At 41.3% G+C, this 24,937-nt stretch overlaps 1 protein-coding gene across 1 annotated transcript in view; it reads left to right on the plus strand.

Annotated features, from left to right (window-relative positions):
• Nucleotides 1-24,937, plus strand: part of ITGA9 (integrin subunit alpha 9) — a 233,601-nt gene that overhangs the window by 172,602 nt on the left and 36,062 nt on the right. The window contains exons 19-23 of the mRNA XM_074150461.1: nt 4,919-5,005; nt 6,424-6,503; nt 9,705-9,794; nt 12,443-12,551; nt 15,272-15,379. Coding sequence (XP_074006562.1) covers nt 4,919-5,005; nt 6,424-6,503; nt 9,705-9,794; nt 12,443-12,551; nt 15,272-15,379 — 474 coding nt within the window. The remainder of the gene's footprint in view (nt 1-4,918; nt 5,006-6,423; nt 6,504-9,704; nt 9,795-12,442; nt 12,552-15,271; nt 15,380-24,937) is intronic.

Here is a 24,937-nt window from a genome sequence, read left to right on the forward strand (position 1 = left end):
TCCCCAGCGAAGACTGCACGATGCACCAGGCGAATATCTGAAACTGCAGAGAGATGGGGAATAACATGATCATTGCTGAATTTTCTCCTCTCAAGTCTTAAATTTAGCAAATAGCAACATTCCCAGCTTGCTGCTGCTACACCCTATATTAATATGATCATTACCAGCTTCCTGCACTTCCTGTCAGTTGAAACCATACATAGTATTTACACTTCAAACACATATGTCCAAAAATTAAGGCCATTTTGTTACTCCTCTGCTCATACAATTACATGCCCCATGGATTATGTTTGACAGCATTATGCTGCAGAATTTAGGTTGTTGTTTCTACGTTGAGTTGTTGTTTCTCCATCTGCCCCTTACAATGCAGTTAGAACTTGACTGTTTCATTGCTGCTGTTATAGTTATCAGGAACTTTTCTTTCTGTGATAAAGGACTTTGAGCAACAGACTGTGAGTCAGCCTGAGCTTCATGTTTCTCATAACCAGGTCTGCATTTATTATGCAGTAATAGTACAGCTATTTGGCTAATTAGCTCGCTGTTTGTCTGATTGACTCTCCTAAGAATATGAAATGCTGTGAAACATTTAAGAAAGAAAACAAAGTTTTCCAGATAAAGCTTCACACTGTCTCATTGGAAAGGAAACTTCCAACCCCTTTGGCTATGTTGTCTAAGAAAACTAGAAACTGCTAGGAAAACTCATGCAATAAACTGGGTTCTCAGCTGTGTTATATTGTCATAGAGAAGCTTTACCTAACATCAGTGAGAAGTGGCGTCCAAAATTTCTGGAAGCCCTGAGTTGCGCTGTTTCTATTCCCTATTTGCTAGGTAAGACAGCACCAACCCTTCAGTTTGCTGGAATCATGTGAAAATTGAATTTATTTAGCGCTTACAGAGTGCCCACGTGTTACAGAGCTGAACACCATAGGAAACTCCATGAAGAAACAGTTTTTCTCTCTCTCCAAAACAGTGCTCTGTAAATAAAGCCTGAAACCAGACAGTAGGCATCGAAGGAAAAACAAAATGTTTACTCATTAGCTGAACTTCTCCATCCTAATCACAGAGCAAAGCAAGGGGTCCATGGGAAAAGTTTTCTGGGTAGCCTGTGTAATTTAGAAATGTGCAGAAGGCTGAACTGGTGTGGTGCAGGCAAACTTATTTCTGCTATTTCCTGGCATTGAGCAGTTTGACTTTGCAGCATTAGTAGAATCATAGAATATCTCGGGTTGGAAGGGACTCACAAGGGCCACTGAGTCCAACTCCCTGCTCTTTGCAGGACTGCCTAAATCATATGAGTAAGAGCATCATCCAGATGCTCCTTGGACTCTAACAGATTTGGTGCCGTGACCTTGGGGACCTTTGGTGCCTTCCTTGGGGAGCTTGTTCCAGTGACCGACCACCCTCTCAGTGAAGAACCTTTTCCTAATGTGCAACTTGAACTTCAGTAATGTTGTATTAATATTGATCGTTAAACTGGATGATACGCTAATGAAGCCAGAAGATCATTTTATTCAAGTCAATCCTATTGTATCCATTAAGCTGTTGCAAGCAACAACAGCAAAACCAGCCAATGCAACATTACCTGTCATTTCCTTAACAGGCCATTACAAAACAACGGGCATCTGCCTGCCTGCTGTCAGGGCTGCAAAATGAAGAACTGCACTTCTTCCATTATCAAGCCGAGACTACTTTCTGCTATCGTGTTTTTTGACATCTCTGAAGTGATATGGCCTTGAGGAGAGGAGGCAGCCTCTTGGGTCTGTCTGGTCACTGTCACCACCAGACAGCTATGTAAATAGAAACCCCTCTTGAATGAACAGAGGCTGGGAGCTGATGAAAGAGAGTTCATAGGTTGCCACAGACAGTGAGGGACATTTGAACAACACAGAACCAAGAGTGTTCCCAGAGGAAGTGGCTGGGAAATTTTTCATTTGGTTACGCAGCTGCTTAGAGTTTGTATTCACTTGATCACTCGCAAAAAACTGGAGAACCGCCCAGATTGCCCAGAGGAAAAGGCAAGTGAAGGGGATGCTTCACCATGAAGCACTTGCTCTGCTGTTTTGTGTTAAATGGAGAAGAAAATCTAACACAGCATATGAGGACGGCAGCTTTGTATGACTGAAATATTTGATTTGCTGGGCAGTGCCATCTTTTGTATTTCTGCAAATAGAAGCCTACTGAAGATTGCAAGGAAACAAATCCATAAAGAAGCTGAATGTGGAGGCTGCTGTTCTGGCATTTGGGTAGTACTGGAGTAATATCATGCCATCAGGCATCCCTAAGCATGCATGGATTTTCTCTTTACGTTATTTTCTTTTCATATGAAACCAGTGAAATGCTGTCTCAGTCAGATAAGAAAGGTAACATTAGGGCTATAGTTTTCTATAAATGTGTGCCCCGATTTGAACCATGATTTTGAGGATAAAGGAGACCTTGTCTTTCAGATATCACAGGAAGCAGTTAAAAGATCAAGAATCTGAATAATGTCAGACTCGTAATTAAGATAATAGTAATGTCTGTAGAGCTCTAACGCTGTGCTCAGGTCAGAATGTGAAAAGCAGAGAGGCATTTCCTGGAGATGCCTACAGCCTGAGTCGATGGTTCAGTAAGCTACTTCTACATGTGCTTGTTCCAGCGGAGAATGGTACTCTTGTAAATGCTTGATTTGAAGTACATATTTAAAGCAGAACTCATATTTGAAGTGATTTGGGAAATGTGCATAAGAACACAGAGCCTGGCCTTCACAAACAGCTGTAGACACCAAGAAGAGATCAAATAAATCATATGTCCTGTAGCTAAGAGATTCTCAGCTACATGTCTAGAATAGACACTGGGACCAGTGCTGTTCAACATCTTTGTCGGAGACGTGGACAGTGGGATAGAGTGCGCCCTCAGCAAGTTTGCCGACGACACCAAGCTGTGTGGTGCGGTCGACACGCAGGAGGAAAGGGATGCCATCCAGAGGGACCTGGACAGGCTGGAGAGGTGGGCTCGTGCAAATTGCATGAAGTTCAACCAGGCCAAGTGCAGGGTCCTGCACCTGGGACATGGCAATCCCAGGCAGAAATACAGGTTGGGTGGAGAATGGCTGGAGAGCAGCCCTGAGGAGAAGGACTTGGGGGTGTTGGTGGATGAGAAGCTCAACATGAGCCGGCAGTGCGCACTGGCAGCCCAGAAAGCCAACCACAGCGTGGGCTGCATCAAGAGAAGCGTGGCCACCAGGTCGCGGGAGGCGATTCTACCCCTCTCCTCTGCTCTCATGAGACCCCACCTGGAGTACTGTGTCCAGCTCTGGAGTCCTCAACACAGGAGGGACATGGACCTGTTGGAACGGGTCCAGCGGAGGGCCACGAAGATGATCAGAGGGCTGGAGCACCTCCCCTATGAAGACAGGCTGAGAGAGCTGGGGTTGTTCAGCCTGAAGAAGAGAAGGCTCCAGGGAGACCTCATAGCAGCCTTCCAATATCTGAAGGGAGCTACAGGAGAGCCGAAGAGGGACTCTTTGTCAGGAAGTGTAGTGACAGGACAAGGGGTATTGGTTTTAAATTGGAAAATGGGAGATTTAGATCAGATATTAGGAGGAAATTCTTTACTGTAAGGGTGCTGGGACACTGGAACAGGTTGTCCAGAGAAGTTGTGGCTGCCCCATCCCTGGAAGTGTTTAAGGCCAGGCTGGATGGGGCTTTGAGCAACCTGCTCTAGTGGAGGTGTCCCTGCCCAGGGCAGGGAGGTTGGAACTCGATGATCTTTAAGGTCCCTTCCAACTCTAACCATTCTATGATTCTATGATTCTATAATAGAGTTAATTTCTAGATTTAGATGTCTAAATTTAGGCATTCATATTGTAGCTGCATAACATCAGTACCATAGCTCCAGTGATGATCTAGTCAATACTAGGGCCTAGGGAGGTATTCAGCCCAGTCGAAATTAAACATCTACGTTTGTGCTGCTGAACGATTTTCTACGTCCTTTGACTACGGTTCAGGTGCTGACACCTAGATCACAAAGGTGCCTACATAGCAGGCAATTGCTGAAAGTGCGTATCGGATTCTGGAATTGAATCCTAATCCTGAAATTTAGTGCCATGAAGTTGTTCACAGTGACAAAGCACAAAACTGTTCTCTGATAATCTGGAGATGAGGGTATGCTAACCTGGAGCCAGGCACTTATTTTATGGAGCAATGGAACACTTTCCATTCAATAGAAGCATTTTTGTTGTTTTACTGGAGTCATCAATCAAGCAGGATAGGGCTGGTCTAACCTTTTTCATTTGTGTTATTGACAATGTTCATAGTCTGTCATTGTTTAACATTAGGAGAGCTTCACCCCCCTACTTTATCTGTGCTGCCATTGTATCACTAAAGAAGGTTGGTATCCATATCATTGTGGTTCATCCTGTGGACCATAGAAAGAGGTCAGGGCAGTGAATGACACCAGGATGAGTTTAATGTTTTTTCCAGCATCTGTGCGTGGCGTGGTTTGGTCACTGTTTCCCAACACAATTCTCTCTTTATGATACTGGTACCTGGAAAAACTACCTTGGGGCACCTGTATTCCAGACCATTTGAAAGCAGTCTTTTAATAAACAGAGGGAACGACTGATGGTCTGAGTTACCCAAGAACTTGGGTTGATCCCATGACTCTAATGTGTTTAGTTATGCAGTATTTCCCCATGATCTGTCTCTCAGAGCAATGTTCTGGTGGTCGTCTTCTTCCCAGTGTTGGTCTGACTGAGGTGGAGTAAGGAAGTGCAACTCTGCACTTTTCCTTATTCAATGAGTATTAGTTTTCTGGGAATAACAGTGCTATGGTGGGAAATATTTAGTTTTCTACAATACTTCATCACAATGGTATTGCTTAGTAATCCTCCTTTTCTCCCCAAATCTATCGTCTCATGGTCTTTTTTATTTTCTTACAGGAGGAGCTCGGCATTGCCTGTGAGTTGCTGGAGTCAGACTTCCTCAAGTGCAGCGTGGGATTTCCTTTCATGAGATCAAAATCTACGGTAATGTTGTGATGTTTGCATTTGCAGAGTGATGGTCCATTCACCTCTTTGTCTCCAAGGAGTGGCTGGAAGGGCAACTGCTCCGTTAAATGTCTGTTACTGATACTTTCTGTAGCTTTCCAACCCAGATATCCAAGCCTCTCACAGTTACAGAGGGTAGCTGTCCTCTTTCCCATGAGATAGAGCCAGTGGCAGTACCCTATGCACTGCAATACAATGCTCTTGAAAAACTATAGGTTTTTCCTCTGCAGAAAATTAGAAAAGGAGTCTCTTGTTTATATTGCCTTATTCTGGTTTTAGTTTTGTCTTCTTTCACATTGAAATACAGCTGGATTTGTTCAAATTACAATGAAAATCTCGTAATGATTTTATCATATTATGGTCTCCTGGTAGCTTTTAAAGAGGATTTTGTTTGGTAGTAGAAGATGAACTCTCTCATAACATTTAGAAATCCAGATGGGTTCTTTCTTTCACTAGACTGAGCTGTACAAATGACCAAACCAGAAAGGTGAGAAGATGAGGAGTAACTTCAGGATGACCTGAACAAAACGAGCCTGAAATTTTTTCAGAAAATTTCAATTTCAAAAACTAAACCTTTCCATTTGATTTGACATATTCTTTAACATGACATGAAATTTTTTGGTTTATGTGTTTTATTGACATGCTCTTTAGAAACATTTAAAAAGATTTAAAATAGAATAGAAAACATAAATGCAAAATATGTTATCTGGATAACAAAATGTTATCTGGAATGTAAGGATTTTAGTGTTTTGCTTCAGAATGACATAGTTGGGTTATCCTCAGGTTATTTTCAGGAAGCCGTTGAAATTAGCATGAATTTCAAAACTGTTTCAGTTAGCCAAAAATTATTTTGGAGTTAGGTAGAAATGTTGTTGCATGGAAAAGCCAAGGTAGTGGTACGATGGTCATCAAAGTAGATTCTCTTTTCAAAATTAGCACCTGATTTTATCCATTATGATGAGTACCCTGAATGCTGCTTTAGCTTGTGCTGGTTGCTTTAAGTCTCTCTGCAGGCCTATGGCATGATCTTTATATCCCTAAAAGGTCTCTTCACCAGCAAGTAATGTATAGATTGGTGCTGAGGTAGTTTCAGGTAGTGATCCCCTTGTACTGGAAGACTCTTTCTCTGGCAGATGATCTCCTCAAGAAATACCTTTGAATGGCAATTGTATTAAAGGCATTTTCACAATGAAGGAAAATTTGGACTGTCTAGTATTTGAACAGAGACACTACTGCTAAGATTTAAAAGCTCCTCTACAGTAGAGGAGGCTTTCTAAAATATATCAAAATACCCTACTTTTGTGCAACTAGGCCACTTAAATGTATGTGAAGTTTCAGAATAAATATATTTTGAAACAATATATAATGCTTCTAAATACTGTTTTTTCTTTGCATAGTATGAGTTCAGTGTGATCTTTGACACAAGCCATTTGTCTGGGCAGGAGCAAACGCTTACCTTCCTCGTCACTGCCCAAAGGTAAGGGAACCTTTTTTGTCTTGATGACTTTGATATTCTTTGTTGCATGAAGTGTGCATTGCATATGCTTGACAGTTATGTGATACTAGTTGTAGACACATGCATGTGTAGTAAATGAGGTTAAATTAGTGGGGCTATTTGCATGTATTTTGATAATATAGAGGAACCATGTGATGCAGCTTCCTGAAAAATCAGGTAGGATCATACTTAGGCTTTCTTTGCCAGACAGTTGCAATTTTGAAGGAGCGTTTTGTGTTCTCTCAGTCGGAAGGCCCTTGTGTTTCTCTGCCCATCCCTTTGAGCCCTGTATCAAGCTCAGCTCAGCTGCGGTTGACGATCAGCACCAGGCAGACCCATTTGTTCCAGCATTTGAATGAAATAAGCGTGCTTGGATGCAAACCAAAAAAGAGAAATGCTTTCATCAGATGGTGAGGGGTCTCACTGACAGTTTCCAAAGTTGCATGTCTATTTTTTCCCCCTCTGGATCTTCAGCAAGCTATGACAGACTGAGTGAAACAGCTGAATAGGGTACTTCCCCAGGGGCACTTGGAGCAGGCATTGAAGTAGCGTGATGCCAAGTATGCATGCATGGGGATTTTATCTTGTGCAAAATTAAAGGTTACACACATGCTCTGTGCCTCCTAAGATGATGTGCCACAAAGAAGCAGACTCTGTGGGTGATTCAGTCACAGACACTGCCCAGGCATGTATTGGAACTGACGGTAGTACAGCCGCATTAACACGGGCCATGAACTGCTGTTCTGACATGCTGAGTGCATGGCTGGTTCCTGCTACCAACTTCATGCCTTCCTGTGTCAAAATCAGGATCTCCAGCCTGGATTCTCCTCTCTGATTTGAGAGGAGAATTCCTTACCCACCAGCTGAAGATGAGAGATGAGATGTAGCAGTTGCTGAGTGACTGCTCTCATAAGGCGTAGTCCTCCCCTGCGGTAACAGCTGTAGGTGGGAACAAGATCCTGCAGCACGTGGGGCTGGTATGAAACTCTGAAAGTGAGACTGCTCATCAGAGGGGCAAGACCATGTCTTGCACTTTAGAGAAGTTTTATTCCCTGTGAGAAGGTGTGTTCATATGACCCCGTGATGCTTCTAGGTCAGGGAGAAGCATCAGTATCTGCTAGGTGAATGCTGGCTGGTGCAAAGATGGGTCAGCACTGCTTTAAATTTGCCCAGCCAGTGTTTTCCAGATTGTACCGCTCATTTCCTGACCTTGGATAGTACAGAGCTTTCCTCTGTAACCTCACTCCTCAGATTTTTGTGCCCTACCAATGAGAAGGGTTAGTCAGTGCCTTTAGATGGAGCAAAGAAATAAATAGTGGTTTGTACACATAGTACGAATGCTCAGAGGGGTTATGAAAAAGTTTCTTCTTTCAGAAGGATGGGTGGGAGGACAGTTGTGTTTTGAAGGATTCAGCTGAACTTCCAAAGACAACAGTGCAAGTCCCAGTGCTGATTACCGACATTTTCTCTGTGACTTTGGGAAAATTATTCAATTCCCTTGCTGTCAAATAAGTGTAATAAAATCTTTCTACCACAAGAGTTGCAGGGAGCCCTGGGATAAAGTCAGTGATAAGGAAATGGAATGGAAGTGTCTGTGCTGTGGCCAGACTGCAATGAGTAGGGAGGTTGTTTCCACACAAAACCGGAGCTAGTCCGGCAGAAATGGCTGGATGCAGGGAAGCTGTGCCATGCTAGCAGGGGAAAGTAAGTATTGCCCTTCAAGTGGCTACTTAAGCCTGTCTCTTGAAGCTGCAAATTTGGTAGTAGCATCTGTAACAAGGGATTGGTTCAGTAGCGGGAGAGATCAATTGGAGAAACGACTAAACTTTAATTTTTGTTTAAAAAAAAACCAAACCGTCTTCTCTGCTTCCTGGTGTGAACTATATTTCTAGAGCTAGCTTCACTGAGCTGTACTCCCCTTTTCGGACAGTACCTTTGCTCCATTTGAAATAGATAAGCACATACCCATGAACACTGTATGGAATTCTACTTCCTTATTCTGCTTACCACCATGGCATCTTGGTATTTGTGTTGGATGAGAAATGTCTGTATTTTGGGCTCTTCTTTGAGCCTATTCAGAGGAAAAGTTTTTATTAATTTTTTTTTTTTTGTCCTGGGACTGAAAGTTTGTGGGTTTTTCCATCTGGACCACAGTGTTATTAGCAGACGTGGCCAATGTGTCAGTTTTAGAAAGCTGAGCTGTATGTATGCATGTATGTAGCTAGCACACTCTGGTTTTGTAATCTAAGCAATTCATCATCTGCATGGTATCACTTGGGATGTTACTGCCTGCTCTTGCCTCAGTGATACTGTCCTTAAATAAATAGGATCATTTCTTTTGTTTTGCTAGTTTTATTTGTGAGTACAACCAATGAACTGCAAGGCAAAAGTGATTGCAGAGTCACTGCTGAAGAAATGGGAAATATATGTAACATATCTTTCCAGATTGCTTTTCTGAGTTGTCACCCACCAAGCAGATTTGCCATCGGAATTAGAATAAATACAAGTTTGTGTGTTGGGTGTGCATTTCAGCACCCTTTCCCAGACTTCATACAGAAATGGTCATACTGAAATAAACTGACTCAAATGAGAGATGATTGCTTAGTTTTCTCTTTCCTCCTTCCGCTTTTGACCAGTTGAGGCAAATGCCTTTGAAAATGTAAAGTAGAAGTGCTTTCATTTTGGCGATAAAATACAGGCAGAGGGGGTGGAACTGCTGAGAGGTTATGGCCAGTTCTGTACAATTGTCTCTCCCAAAAAGCTGCACGTAGTGGCACTAGATTGGTGCTGTGGTACAGTGCAGGTACAATGAAAGCACAATGTCATTACCTGAGTCAAGACCCTCTGTGGGGTGTGCGTATCCCTCCCAAAGTGACGCACAGTCAGGCTGGGAGAAAATGGACCCTTGCATTGGAGTCTCAATGTCCTTGTTTCTCCCCACTGTGATGGCTGCTGGAGTTCTGCACTGCACAGCTGCAAAACACATGCTTTATGTGTGTGCCTTGTCCAAGGTGGGATGAGCAAATGTAACTCTTAATCTTTAAGAGGCTTCTTAAGGAGCACTGACATCACTCAGATGGAGGGACTCGCAGTACAAGGCAGAGAGATGGTAGCTGTGAAACCGTGTGATATATTGCAAAGGCTGTCAATTTACAGCATGTTTATTTTTCCTTTCTGGCACAGTGGAAACCTAGAACGCATTGACTCTCTGCATGATAATACTCTAACCCTGTCAGTGCCCCTGATGCATGAAGTGGACTCATCTATCAATGGGTAAGTACCAGTCACCAAATGACACCAAAAATAAAAATAATCCTAACATAACAACTGACATCTGAGTCTCTTCCAGTGAAAAACTGAATTCTTCTCTTTATTTACATGTAGCCAGACTGTTGCTTTTCCCCATTTCCCAGACTCTGGAAATACAGAAAATCTCACTCATTATCTGGGAATTTTGTCATGCCATTCATTCCAGCACTGTATCTCTTTCTCACCCTTTCTAGCTAGCACTAATTAGTTACCATCACATTTATAGTAGGTATTTCGGTGATCATATTTGAATTCTTGTGATTCTGTAGATACGATAAACCTTAAAATAAAATAAAAAGAGAACAAGTAAATCACATCTTGTTCCTTAGGACATGTCTTTTAGGGTATGGTTGAGAATCACCAGGCCACCAAAGGTTAGGGTCAAATGTTCTGGGATTTTAAGGAGCTTGGTGGAGTCTAGTTGTTTGCCTTTCTGTTTAATTTCACAATCAGAATTGGCTTCTGTTTGCTTTCCCACTCCCTCTGCTCTCTAGTCTGTGAGGCGTCTGAACACCAACCGAGGATCGTTACTCACCCTTTGACTGAAATACTTGTATAACACATGGCTGTTGTGCTCTCCCCAGGCCTGCACATGTGCGAGTTCTTACCTTTGTGTTCAGGGGTCTTCCCTTCTGCTTCTGCATTACAAGCTTAAGTCTAGAATGAAAGATTTGGGGTCAGTCTCAACAGACAGACTGTCCTCTAGTGTAGACAGTGCTCAAGTTGAAACTGGGGGACTTGGTCAATGGATGTAAATTAGCATCCATGTAGACTGAGAAAGTTGACATTCGTTCCTAAACTCAAGGGAAGCAAAAATTAGCAGCAGTGACCTCAAGAGGTATCTGTTTTAGCCACCACTTATGACAACCTCCAGGGAATATGTATTGTCTAAACGACCACTGCAGGTTGGCATCAATAGGAAAAGGCCCCCTTAACCAGTGTGCTAAACGTGTAGGAACAAATTTACCTGCGCTGACATGTGATTTGGCTGAAAAGCTGGGTAAACTCAGATTCATGGACCAGTCTGGGTTTTGCGACATCAAGCTGATTTCCCCTCTTGTTGCATAGAAATAAAATCCCTTAATTACTGCTACAGTAGTCAGAATGCTCAGAGAAGTGAAGAGCACTGTCAGACCTCACAAGATGACTAGCAAGGACAAAAATCTCTATATTGAGAGTTACAGTCTCAGCAGCATGTTCTTGAAATATTTGAATGCTTTCATTCTTCCAGATTGTGCAGGAATTTAACTCTGTATCCCTTGCTTCTTGATGCTTTGATACAGATTGATATTTGTGCAGCTTTACAGATATGAATGCTTTCACCTATTTCTTTAGGTCTGTTTGTCACCTACAGAATACTGCATGCCCCAAAAAATGATAAAATTGGACTCTTTGTCTTCAGAATGTACTTTTTTGAAGCACAAGGGCTCTGAAGCCACACCCAACTGACTATGTGATTATTTTTTTCTTTCGCATAGACAAGGCTTAGTTAATTCAAGTTCACATAAATGTCCAACTACCAGGGAAAAGTTGGGTTTATTGGAGGGCACAACATTCCCACGCATGGTAAAATTAGCAATACTCTTTTTTGGACAGTGTTTTTTTTAAAGCTTATTTTTCTTAGCAATCCTGCATTTGAGTCTATGAGAGCAAATCTCATCCCTGGTCATAAACAGCCCGGAAGGGCTTGTACCATGTTTGGGAGGAGCCTTCTGGCACAATGCCATAAATGGGAGGAGTAAATCTGTCTCTTGGTGTTTCCCCTAGCAACCCCTGGCACAGGAGGCAGGCAGGAGAAAAGGAAATGTACCTAAACAGGCTTAAAATCCTGTCTCAAAAAACTCTGACCCAAAAGGACAGCCTGAAAAGGAGGCAGAGTTTTAGGCAGTCCCTCACCAAGGTTTGTCTGAAATTACACTGGGACCCTTTCCAGCCAGTGGAGCAGCCTGAGATTAGGAGGCACAAAAGATGCTTAAAGCACTCCTAGTCCTGCAGGATTTCCAGGTACTGTGCTGTGCTTCCAAGTCTTTTCTGGTAAAACCCTACTGCATTTTACTGTGTGATCAGATGGTAAGAGTAGTTGAGGAGACTTGGCCTGTGCCCCTGTAGTTGAAAGCAAGTTATATCCCCCCTTTAATCATCTGCTAATCATAAAGGTAGTGAAGATAATTAATGAAGTGTTTATTCCTGCAATGCTCTTGTAGATGGTAGATAAAACTAAAATGTCACTTTAGTGAATATGTAACTGAAAGTATTCCTGTTAGTAACTTTCTTCAGGTTAACTTGGTAGTGCAATGATTTCCTGTATTACACAAATCATCTGTGGCAGGGGGCCCTGAAGAAGAGATTTCGTGATAGGAAAGGAGAAGAAGAGATAAGTAATCAAAAGAAGTCTGCTTCAGTGATGGGATGTTAACCTGGGTCAGTTGAGATGCTGCTTTTGTAGTTTAGTGTTGTCAAGAGGAAATCAAATCACAAATAATAGATTAATGTAAAAGGGTCCCATAGAATTTCACATGACCAGAAAGAAAGGGGTGCAATTTGACTTGCCACAAATATATTTAATTTTGGTGACAAACACAGCTTACTAAATCTATGTCCTGATCTTTCAGAGAAGTCTTCCCTACTTCATTTTTCTACGGTGATTCTGTGGAAACATCCAACTTCGTTCAGTTGGAAAACCATGACTGCCTTTTCCAGTCTCTCAACTTCACACTGCAGGTAAAACTCATCCTTATTTTGATGGCTTTTCTGCTTGACAGCACATTCTGGCTTTGTATGTCTATTATTCTGACTGTGGTGTGGGCTTTGGTGCATGTCTTTGAGTCACAGTATCCTGTGCAATGCATTCTTGATTGGATGCCGTATTTACAGCGTGCAGGGACGGTATATTTCCTTATCTGAATATAATATAACAGGAATTGCAAATAGGGCATCTTACTTCCGTAGGAATGAAGCTGCTACCATTTGTTTCTATTTTCTTTCATCACGTGTTGAGTATAGAGCTCTAGGTACTGAAGTGCCACATCTTTAATGTAGTTGTGAGTTCAAAAGAGAGGAGTAATTCTTTTTAGTGGCACGGTCACTGAGCAGAGGAGTTGGTAAGCCTTTGTCCGTGAGAACAAACATATACCTGTGCAAGGGATTCAGACTTGCTAAATGCCCCCAACATGAAAATGTTTATAGCACTACTGATAAGAGTACAGCACATGGAAAAAACTGTAACACTAACAAGAGAGGTGTGAGAAGGTTTCATTAAATGTCTGATAGCATCTCAGTTTTATTCAAGTATTATCTATAGATTACACTTCACGTGGCAGTTAGGTGGGTTCCTGATGGGGCAAAACATATGGATGATTTATTATAACAAACTCTTGTGATGTAGCCAAAATGAACTTGTCTCGCTGCCGTGACTGTATCTGTTACAAGCACTTCAAATCCTTTTTGACCGCTAGATGGAACTAGGGAATGATAAATCACGCAGAGGTGGGGGATTCATTTATTGTGAAAAATATACTTTCACCTATTTTCCCATTTCTTTTCTCCTGGGCATGAATGCCACTCAGCTCACAATGAATAACGCGTCTGCCTCTGTGGACAGACTGAGGTCCAGAGCAATTAAGCCCCCACTGTCATCCGGTGCCTTTAGCTATTTACTGAAAAGAAGTGAAAGCAGGATTTCAGGACATTAAAGCTTTTGTGAACATGGCTATTAACGCTTGTGATTCTGATTTCATTCTCGAGGGCTTATAGGTCTTCTCCTCTCCCTACCTCCCCATATCCAGCTATTGGTTAAAAACAGATAAAGAACAGATGTACTCATGCTTTAACTAGATAAATATTTTCAATAACAGGTAAGGGAGAGGGAACCTATATGTTGGCAGAGACATCATTTAACCTGCCCCATCCTCTTGTCTCTCAAGTACGTGCTTACAAGTTGCAATATTAATATTATTTTTCCATATAGAAGTAGAAAATTATACTGTAGCAACTCACAGATCTGCTCTCCAGTAATATGGTAAACCTAATAACTGTGTATGTCAGAGAGAAAGGGTAGAGTTTCATAATGGGCAAAGCATGGTTTGTATCACTGTTTGCTTAATTGTTTTTAATGATTTGCCTGCCATTTACTAAAATTCTCCAGATGGAGAAAAGTAATAGTTTCTTAACCAAGAAAAACCAGTTGATTCACAAAATTACAGGGCTTCATAGAGGTTTTTATATGTGAAAATCTATACTGTGTCCAATGTTAATAAGGAAACAGATTTATGCATCATTTTTGGGGAGTAACAATATGTACAATGAAAATGTATTTTCTGCATTAGGTCCTATCTGATCTCAGTGGGATAATCAGGTTTTTTTAAGAATGTGTAACATTATGTCTGTATTTCATTCAACATTTATCACGCTCCATTGTAGTGGGATTTCCCCCCCTGCCTGGAGCCTCAGGGTTTTCATAAGGATTTGGTATTGTGGACTAATTTTCTTTATCAGTCAGGCATTTCTTCAAATATAAACACTGTTTGAAGAATGAAAACCTACTGGATCTAATATTTTAACTTTACACAATTAACAACTGATTGCTACATCTTTTGAGAGTACTGTCTCAGTGTGGATAAATATTCTAATGGGCTTAATGTTTTTACTATAGATACTTATCTATCTATCTATCTACCTATATCTAGGTACTTATATATGTGGTGTTAGAAATAGCCAGGAAATACTTTTCTAATAAAAAAAAAAAAAAGCACATAGACATGAAAACTTATTTTCATTGAAATTTTTCCATGGATTGCTTCTTTTCAGCAAAAACCCACAAATTTTGGAATTTTCACTGAATATGTTTCAGTGGTTGACTGGAAATTCTTTGAGTTTTTGTTTTAAATTTGTGGGGAGTTTGATAGAAAGCCAATGTTTTCTACTAAGAGTTTCATTTAACTGGAAACCCCAGAACTTGAATGGAAGTTGTTCACATGCATTTTTTGGCAACTCACTCAGCAGACCTGCAGTCCAGTAGTCATAATCATCATTACTTTGGCTTCTGCTCCAGAAAGAAAACATATGCAGAACATAATGCAGTGGTTACCATATGGAAATGAGAATGTTAACTGAGAGTTACCAAAACACTGAAAGAACACTAGCAGTGTCTCTGGATATAAGGTAGAAGTCTCATGCTATTTGTCTTGATGACTGGTAATTGTCCTGCAAAACTGCTTTTCACCTGATCTATGATCTGTGCCTAAAGGCTGTTAGATAAGCTAAACCTTTGACTTTATCCTAGTACTTACAAAAGAAGCCTTAGTCTGTATACACTGGAAAGCTTGCATAGTATTTTAATTTTTTCAGATTTACCTGTACTCCCAGCTCTGATTCTACAGAGTTTCCCATTCATGAGCAGTCATATATGTTACTTTATTTTTATTTTTTATACACTTTTACAGGTTTACAATGCTGGACCAAGCACTCTCCCTCGAGCTTTTCTTGAAATTTCATTTCCAAACCGCCTGTCAGCCACTGGAGCTGAAATATTTCACATTCAGCAGATGATGGTGAGTACGTTACGATGCGTTTGGAGCCCAGAGAGGCACTGAGAGCTATTGATGACTGAAACAAAAAAAAAAAAGTTCAGCAGAACGAGATGAATCGGTTGCTTTTTTAGACAATTAAAGGTTATTTGTATTTGTGGCCAGATCATCATAAGCAGCTGAGCCCCTCCAGCTGTTGACTGCTGTCCCTTACCTAGGGCAAGCAGCCATGTGTGCTCCTGGTCCCTACAATGCAGTGTAAAACTAGGTCAGGCTAATCCTGAAAGAAATGTGGAGATCACTTCCCTGAGTCACACCTTCAAAGAAGATTGAGTCTTTAACGAGACTCCTCCCTGATTCAAGGATGTATGTAATACCAGCAGGATGTGTTGCCAAGCTGACTTGTGTTCCCTGGTTTTTTTCTGTGGCTATCTGCAAAAATGCTACCTAGGACTGAATACATTATCAATATCTATTTTTATATAGTCCATGTTATAATTTGCTCTTTTTGAATGTTCTTTTAACAAATGCAAGTAACAGAAATTTATTCTTATAACACAGTGGTTTTGAAAAGGTGATTTTGTGTCAACTACAAAGAAAATAAAAATAAACTCCGGTAAAGGAGACACGTTCTTAGATTTCATTTCTAATATTTATTTATTTATTTATTTATTTATTACTTTCAAAGCTTTTGCTAAGCCACTAAAATACCATCATTTATACTGTGGTGGCCAAGAGAGGGAAACCTCACTACCGAGGTAAATTTATTGCTGAAATTCAGAGTAATCTGTCTTTATGAGATACATCCAGCTCTTTGGGCTACTTGAAAAGAAGTATTTTACTTTCTTTGCTGTTAGCTACTTTTCTCACCTCTTGGCTGAAAAGTATTACCATCCCTCATACGTGGGTAATGGTGTCACTGAATCTGTGTAAATATAGATCCAATAAGACCTTTCTTAGCAGGTTTCCAAGATTTGTGTTGTTGAAATGTATGAGATAAATATGTGTATGTCTTACAGTTGGGCACTAGAGATAGAATCACTGAGAAACAGATTTGGGATATTGTTTGAGGTTACCAGTGTTGTATAGACTGAGTCAATTCTCCAACTAGACTAAATTAATTCTCCAGCCTACGTCTCATTTTCCATGGTATTGCATTTTAACGTTTTATTTAGTCCAGCCTTATATGCAGAAGATCACTTTCCCTTCAACACATTGCCTGTCAAAGGATCATGGCCTATTTCCTTGTCCCTTTCTTGGTCTCTGTGTGCTATGGGAGAGGGTGTGCATCTCTCTGCAGCAGCAGAGAGGTGGGAGTCTCTAACAGATTTTTTTCTGGCCAAGTGTTGGTGTATCCTCTAAAGTCAGTCATCCAATATATTCCTATATGTTATATATTCCTATATAAGATGGTTCAACTTCACCAGAAGACTTGCCAGGACCAGCTGACCCTCTTCTTAGGGAAGTCTGCTGCCTCCGTGGAGCCCGGGTCGGGGACATCACTAGGAAACTCACCAGCCTGATTCAGCCCTCGGACTACTACCCACTATTGCTCTTTCATGTGGGTGGCGACGAGGTGGCAACACATAGCCCAAAAGAGACTTCAGGGCATTGGGAAGGTTAATAAAGGAATCTGGGGTGCAGGTTATCTTTTCTTCTGTTCTCCTCGTTATAGGCAGGGACTCTGAAAGAAACAGATGTGTACAGTCTGTAAATGCCTGGCTCCATGGCTGGTGTCACCGCCACAATTTTGGGTTTTTCGACAATGGGGTGACCTACACAGCACCACCTTTGCTGGCGTCGGATGGTGTTCATCTTTCTCAAAGCAGGGAAGACAGTGTTAGCTCATGAGCTAGTGGGGCTCATTGACTGAGCTTTAAAGTGAGCTTGTTGGTGGAGGGAGATATTATCCAGCTATCTCTTTAGAAGCCAAGGGATGATGCTCCAAGATCTGTGGAAAGGGTCACTAGCAAAGGCCCTCAACCTGGTGCTCTGAGATGTGCTGGGTACCCTGCAGCACACACGAAGTCTTACAGGGATGAGCCAGGGCCTTCTGAGGCAATAGGAACCAGGGAATCACAGATAAAACACTTCAAAGGAAGGCCACCTGAAGAGCAGCACAAAGGAAATGCAGCCACTCCAGCCAGTAAGTCAGCTCCACTGGGCACCCAGCTGAAGCGCCTTCACACAAGTGCATGTAGAATGGGGAACAAGCTAGAGGAGTTTGAGACGTACACATGCCTCCAGGACTATAATCTTATTGGCATCACGGAGACATGGTGGGATGGCTCTTATGATTGGAGTCTTGGAATGGAGGGACACAGACTCTTCAGGAAGGACAGGCTGGGGAGATGAGGAGGGGGTGTTGTCTCCTATGTCAATGAACAGCTGGAGTGCATGGAGCTCCACCTGGGGACGGATGAAGACCCAACGGAGAGCTTATGGGTCAGGATTAAAGGGAGCACAGGAACAGGTGATGTTACAGTAGGGGTCTGCTACAGACCACCCGACCAGGGTGACACGGTGGATGAGGCTCTCTATAGACAGATAGAAGCAGCGTTGCGCTCACACAGCCTGGTCCTCATGGGGCACTTCAACCTGATATCTGTTGGGTTACCAGGTACCTGTTGGGTTACCTCCAACAGATACCCCGGTACCTGTTGGAGGGACAACACAGCGGGGCACAAGAAATCCAGGAAGTTCTTGGAATGTGTTGATGACAACTTTCTTCTTCAAATGGTAGAGCAGCCAAGGAGGAAAGAGGCCATGCTGTTCCTTGTCCTTACCAACAAGAAGGGGCTGGTGGGGAATGTCAGGCTCAAGGGTAGCCTTGGCTGCAGAGGTCACAAGGTGGTAGAATCCAAGATCCTTGGGGCAGCAAGGAGGGTGTGCAGCAATCTCACTAGCCTGAACTTCAGGAGAGCAGACTTTGGCCTCTTGAGGGACCTACTTGGCAGGGTAACATGGGAAAAAGTACTGGAGGGGAGAGGGGCCCAAGACAGCTGGTTGGTATTCAAGGATCACCTCCTCCAAGCTCAGGAGCGGTGCATCCCAAGAAAGAAGTAGTCAGGCAAAAAAGCCAGGAGGCCTGCATGGATGAACAAGGAGCTCCTGGACAAGCTCAAAAGCAAAAAAGGGGCCTGCAAACGGTGGAAGCAAGGATGGGTAGGCTGGATGTAATATAGAGAGTCCGAGTGGCCAGGAACCAGCTCAGGCAAGCTGAAGCCCAGACAGAATTAAATCTGGTCAGGGACATCAAGGACAACAAGAAAAACTTCTACAGATATATCACGGATAAAGGCAAGACAAGGGAAGATGTGGGCCCTCCCGGAAGGAAAAAGGAGACCTGGTCTCCCAGGATATGGAGAAGGTTGAGGTACTGAATGACATTTTCGCCTCAGTCTTCACCAGCAAGGGCTCTAACCACACCACCCAAGTTGCAGAAAGCAAAAACAGGGGCTATGAGAATGAAGAATTGCCCACTGCAGGAGAAGATTACATTCGAGACTGTCTAAGGAACCTGAAGGTGCATGAGTCCATGGGACCTGATGAAATCCGTCCACGTGTCCTGAGGGACCTGGAGGATGAAGTTCCTTTCTACAGGAAATGTGAAATGTGTGTTCATTTCTACAGAAGGCCCCAGGTTACACTGGCAAAGATGGGATGGACTACATGGTTTTGAATATCTGTTAGAAAAATAAGGGAAAATCCTTAAATCTTGTGTTCAGCTTGCTTTTCATTGCTGTTATACCTCTGATGGCTTACCTAAAGGAGATCCAGCTGGGTGGTGTGGTCTTGGGCACTGTGTTAATAAACACTTGCAGGGTTTATATACCTTTTCCCCAACAACAAGTTGTGTTTCCCCCCACATTATTTGATGTCTTTCTTCTACTTTGCAGTTTGTTTTTGTAGAAATTTCAAACTGCTGTTGGGAGACCTATTTCCATTGCAGGCTGAAGAGTGGTAGTAGGCAAGGACGGTTTTCTGAGAGATGTCTGCATGATACACTGGCATACCCTGGGTCATTTCAACCACCCGTTTTGGGTATATGATCAGTAGGAGTCTAATACATGACTTTTTGAGCACCTCTGACTTGTTAATAAACGATATCCAAGCAAATCTTGTCTGTGATAGTGGCGATCCCTGCTTTACAGACAAATAATTGAAATACCAAATGGTTTGCCTGAGGTCACGCAGGAAATCTGTGTCAGAGCCAGGCACTGAGCCCATGTCTCCCAAGTCTTACTATTGTAACAGGAAAAGCATCCTACTCTCTTTCCTCCTACCTCTCTCCCACTGAGTTTTTATTGACCGAAAAGGGAACTAAAATCATGGAGCTTTTGGTCTTTTCATAGACCAAATACACTTAAGCAAACAAACAAAAAAGCCCTAAGAGCAGCAGATTGGAGTGAACTTTGGAAAATGGGTTAGAACAGCTGTTTTTCAAGAGCATTTTTATAAGCATACTCATTAAATATTTCAAGCTTTTGCTTATTTTGAACTTCTCAGAATCTGGACTGCAGTAAAGGTGATAGTATCGTTTCAGACAGTGCGGGTGTTTCTGTAATTACACTTTTATACCTATAATCCGGTTGTTCTAGGTGTCAGCATTGAGGACCTTTCAGAATAGCTGTGATTTAAGACAGAGGATTAAGAATTGTCATTTATCTGTAACTGAAACTGTTAACACAGCATTCGGTATTTGATTACATCGTGCTTTTGTTTTTTTTAAAGCTAATAATTCTTTTGCCTCTTCTCTGATATATAGTACAGCAGTGAAATTTATGGGTGAAAATGCATGATAAAAGCACTAGAGTTTGCATCTCAAATACACATAACACACAAGATAGTGCCAGGAGCTAATTCCTTCATATTGTGTTGACTGATCTAGTCTTTCAGGCACAAAAAATAATAAAAGGAAGAGAGTCACATATGGCCCACTGGAACTGTCTGTATCTCTGGGAGGTGTTAATAGGAATTTTTATCTTGCTGCTCTTAGAGGAAATGACAGCCCTCGTGCTTCCTCTGTTCCCATTGCTCTTAGCTTTTGGCTTTATTGCAGAAACTGCTTTAAGATTTTCTTCCAGAGAAATTCAGGTCACAGAGATGTTTTGACATTTGGAATTCTGCCTTAGAGATGTTCAGACTCTCTTTAAGGGGTCCTGGGAGTTTCTGCAGCACTTCCCCCAACAACCCCCCTAATATTTAAAGGAAGCAAGTCAACAGTAAAAGCCAGAGTAAAAGAAAATGGATAATTGAAAGAAAACTAGAAAAAAACCCACAAGTGAGCTTTCTCCCTATCAGAAATTTTAAACCAAAAGGAAGTGCTAGAAATTTTACAAGTAATTTTAACTAGGGAATTTCACCATTGATATTGATTCTACATAATAGATACTCAGATTCTGCAGTGCTAAATGATATTTCGGATGCAGATAAGACAAATTAGTACTTGTTTGGTTTTATGTATTTTTGTATTCACTTTCTTGCAGAGGTTTCAAGCCAGGTTAAAAACATAATAAATTAAATACCTCAGCTTGTTCACATGTGTTGTGATAGGAACACTATAGGTGATGGCACAGAAGAGCTTCACCCAAACAGAGTACAGTAGAGTTAGTATTAACAGAAATGTATATTCTCCACTCTTCAAGCCTTTGATTATCTATTCTTCCACAAAGGAAAACATGCTCATTATACTTGTGTGTGTTTTGGTTTTGAACTGAAAGATTAGTAATTTCCTCTGGGTATCCAGCTAATTTGGAGGGCAAGGGAAGCACTACTTGATGTGCCAGCCAAGGAGCTGCTTTTCAAGGCATCCAAAAAGATTTTCACAATGGGAGTTCTTACCAAATTAACCAGGGTATTTCCTGAAGCTGTTGCTAAATTAGCAATGTGTCCAGGATTACTCTGATGCTGGCTTTATGGAACTGGATCAGATTGCTGCCTTCCTATTTATTTTATTTCTAGTGAAGGCAAACACAATTATGAGGAATGAGGGACTGACGTTTAGAAAACCAAGTTTGTCTGTTTGAACTGGAAGTCAACGGCAGCGCGAGCAGATGATCCTCACCCTTTCTCTGGAGGGACCAAACTCTGCAGGGCTGCCAAGGTGTTTAGGCTCCAGTCAGACAATTGTCACCAGAATCAAACATGGATGGTGTTAACCCAGAGCAAGTTTCGTGCCCACTTGTGGGTTTTTGGAAGGAGCTATTGCTTTTTCTATTGCACGTATCGTGCAGGCCAGCAAGCATTTATTTTATTTTATTTTATTTGTTTTAAGAGCCTCAATACTGCATTGTTATCATTGCTGAGATAAGAATCTTGTTAGCAAGTGAGATGCACACATTGTGAGATAGTCTCTTCAAAGAGTTTGCAGTCTAGGCAGTGAAATAAAGGGGAATTTGGAGGAAGGAGGAAGAAGGAAAGAAATACTGTGCTCAATTCACTGGTGAGAAACTCCCTCCCCGAATGTAACTTTTGCTATCTAAATGTAGTAATTACTGTTTTAGTAATTGCTAGTAATAGAATATTTTTAAATTACTATGTTCTCTTACTGGAGAGAGAGACAGAGGCATAGAAACAACTCTGGAGAAGCACTTGTTGGTCTCCACTGACAATTCAAAAGCCATCCAGTCTCCCTGAATTTCCCTAGATGTCTGAGCTTAGACTTTGAAAATTATCTCCAGAGAGCAAAAAATGGGTTAAACCTCATTAATCTTGAGTGTGCCAGTTAGCTCAAGCCCCAAGTTCTTACTCTGGCATTCCCATCAATTTTTAGTTGGGGAGCAAAATAAAAAGTCCTTCTGTTGAAAGGACAAACAGAAGTCTTCCAGTTGTCCTATTATGCTTGGCATATTCACTTCACACTTCCCCTTTCTTCTGTCTGAGCGTGTGAGACCTAAATTGTGCCTTTATGAAAGCTGGGTATCAGTAAGATTTAAAAAAATAAAGAAAAGCTGAATTGGAAAGGAACTAACAGCATGGAGAAGTTGAAGAGAATTCCTTTTCCAAGTTGCCTTTTAAGTTAATGGCTGCCTGAGCATGGAGCTGTAGAAAAGCTCATCATGGTCAGTAATGAAAACCGTTGCAATAAACATTATTCTCTTCCTGTGAACTTTGAAACAGAAAAAGTAAAATGGAGTCGGTTCCAGAGCCACAAGTCTTTCCTGGCTGATGACAGGTTACATTTTTAAGGCCAGTTTTGTGTAGCACTCATGTAATTTTTCTTCCTGGTGTTTGCACAGTAATGTCTGTAAGGAGCAGGGAGATGTTAAGGGGAAAAGGTAAAGCTTGCTGGCTTGTTCTGTGGAAGGTCCCAGGCTGCTTGAGGTTTTTCTTCACTTTTACAATGAGAAAGAAATCTTTGCAATTTTAAAACCTTAAATGTAATTTCTGCTTATTATTTGTAGGTTACCATCCTCCAGTGTAAAAATAAGATGCTATTGCACTGCTGATGTTTAAAACCAGAAGCAAAGGAGGACTATCAAAGCTCTCTGAAGTGCTGCTAGTGCATGAGTGCTCCTTGAAGCCTCTGTTGAGATTGTCAGGCTCACTACTGCATGCTCCATGTACGGAGGCAAACCTGTGTGTCGTTATTGTTATGTAGGAATCCCCTTGTTTGTTGGCAGCCAGTTTAAAATTGTTTCATTTCTGTCTTTTGGAGTTTCAGGTCTTGGCTCTGAAAACATATGTATACACTCCCAGCACATGAAATATAAATATTTGCTGTTAGTACTTGATGTAAGAATTTTTTTTCCAGCAGCAATTTATGCTGTTGCTGGTTGCCATCATTGCTACAAGGTTTGTGTAGGAACATTTTGGACTAACAGCAAGATTTATTTTAGCCCTTTGTATTAGTCATACCCCCTGTAGTCTCTTCATTTCAGTGATTGCTATACACACGCTCACATACTCATACTTTGGCACCATATTTAAAGGCATAGCTAGATTTCTGGAGGAAATTATTCATTCCAGGGAGTGTATTGTACAGAAACTTGCTGACCTTCCTGCCTCCTTCACTTTAATTGCTTCTTTAAATGACTGTTCCAAAACATTTTGCAGTTGGAGTTGTTCCTCTCACCCTTGGTCTAGAGCATCTCTGTGATAGCGATGGAATCTGGCTTTGTCTGGGAGCCCTGTCACTAGCAGGAGAAACTGGTGCATCCACCCTGACCTGGGATGGCTGTGAGGTGAGGCAGGAGCATACACCATGGTTCAGCATGGCACAATCACCACTAGGCATGGGAAACAGGACCCCAAAGCTCAGAAAGAGCTCTCATAAACATCTTCGTGATGTCAGCATGATAAACTGAAGCTTTCAATGAAGAGGAACTTAGCTCTCATTTAAGATATCATTGTTATACAGGAAGGGTGCCTGGCCATAAAATTAAGTTCTTTCCTGAGTTAGGATCTTAAAATAAATCCAAAGTGGAAAAAAACCATAGTGACATATTTGCTTTACAGGAACCATCTGAATCACTATACAAAAGCTGTGCCTTGGTTAGAGTTCACTGCATTTACAGTGCTTGAAAATAATCTTCTCATGCATTGCTGGATGTTATCTTCAGGCTACAGCAAAACTATGGCAGAAAGTTTTCTGTTACTTCCTAGTTTGGATTTTTAGATGGGACCAGATTTGGACAAATTTTGTGACATTTTCTATTTGTTTTGTCTAAATCTTCCAATAATGAGAGTCCTGTCGTATTCACATAAGCTGTGAGTATTTCTGCAAATGCTAGATAAAGAGAATGTTCATGGAAGGCACATTTTGAATGTACAAAGATAAGTCTGTCTTTCAAGAAAGACTGGTACTATAAAGATCAGGGCCTTCGAAACGTAGACAAAAATGCACTGTGATCTACGTATTAAATTGCATGAACTTGACATGTTCACTTGTGGCCTGCTCACAATAAGATTCTAAATTAAAGAAGTGAAATTTGTCAAATTACTCAGTTATTGAAAATTTTCAACACTCTCTTCCACGAAAACCCGTTACCTGTCAATATAAGGTGGCAGTCTGATTAATATTTTGGGTCAACTGAAAGTGTTGCTACTTTGTGAACTGCCCATAGTTCCTATTTTCTTGGCTGAATATGTGAAAATGCAGTTTTGAAAAAGATAACTAATTTGCCTTTTCATAAAAGTGAATTTCAGATAAAGAAAGAAGTCTTATGAAGTGAATTAGCTATATATGTTAGCTCTTATCAGATTCGTGAAGGAAGCAGGAGGCTGGTAGATACCACAGTAATAAGGAGTTTTGCTGAGGTATGGAAAAAAAAAAATGCCGTAACTTTTTGTAAGGCAAAGAACCTTTGTGAAGGAACTACTGAATGAGAAAAGGAGAGTCTACAAAAATTTATTTAATTTTAATTTTTTATTTTATTTTAAAGTTTTTAAATTTCTTTTTGAAGAAGAATTACATCCTTTCACCATTTTCCCATTGGTAAAGCTGTTCCTGCCAAAAAACAGTGACAGAGGAAATTCAGGAAAGAGCTGATTGATAATTCTTTTAACATGTGTACCTCTTTTAAATGCTGATTCATAAGCTATCCTTTTCCTTTTATAATTAATGTACAAGATTTGTGG

The sequence above is a fragment of the Numenius arquata genome, chromosome 7 (genome assembly GCF_964106895.1).
Source record: "Numenius arquata chromosome 7, bNumArq3.hap1.1, whole genome shotgun sequence".
Lineage (NCBI taxonomy): Eukaryota > Metazoa > Chordata > Aves > Charadriiformes > Scolopacidae > Numenius > Numenius arquata.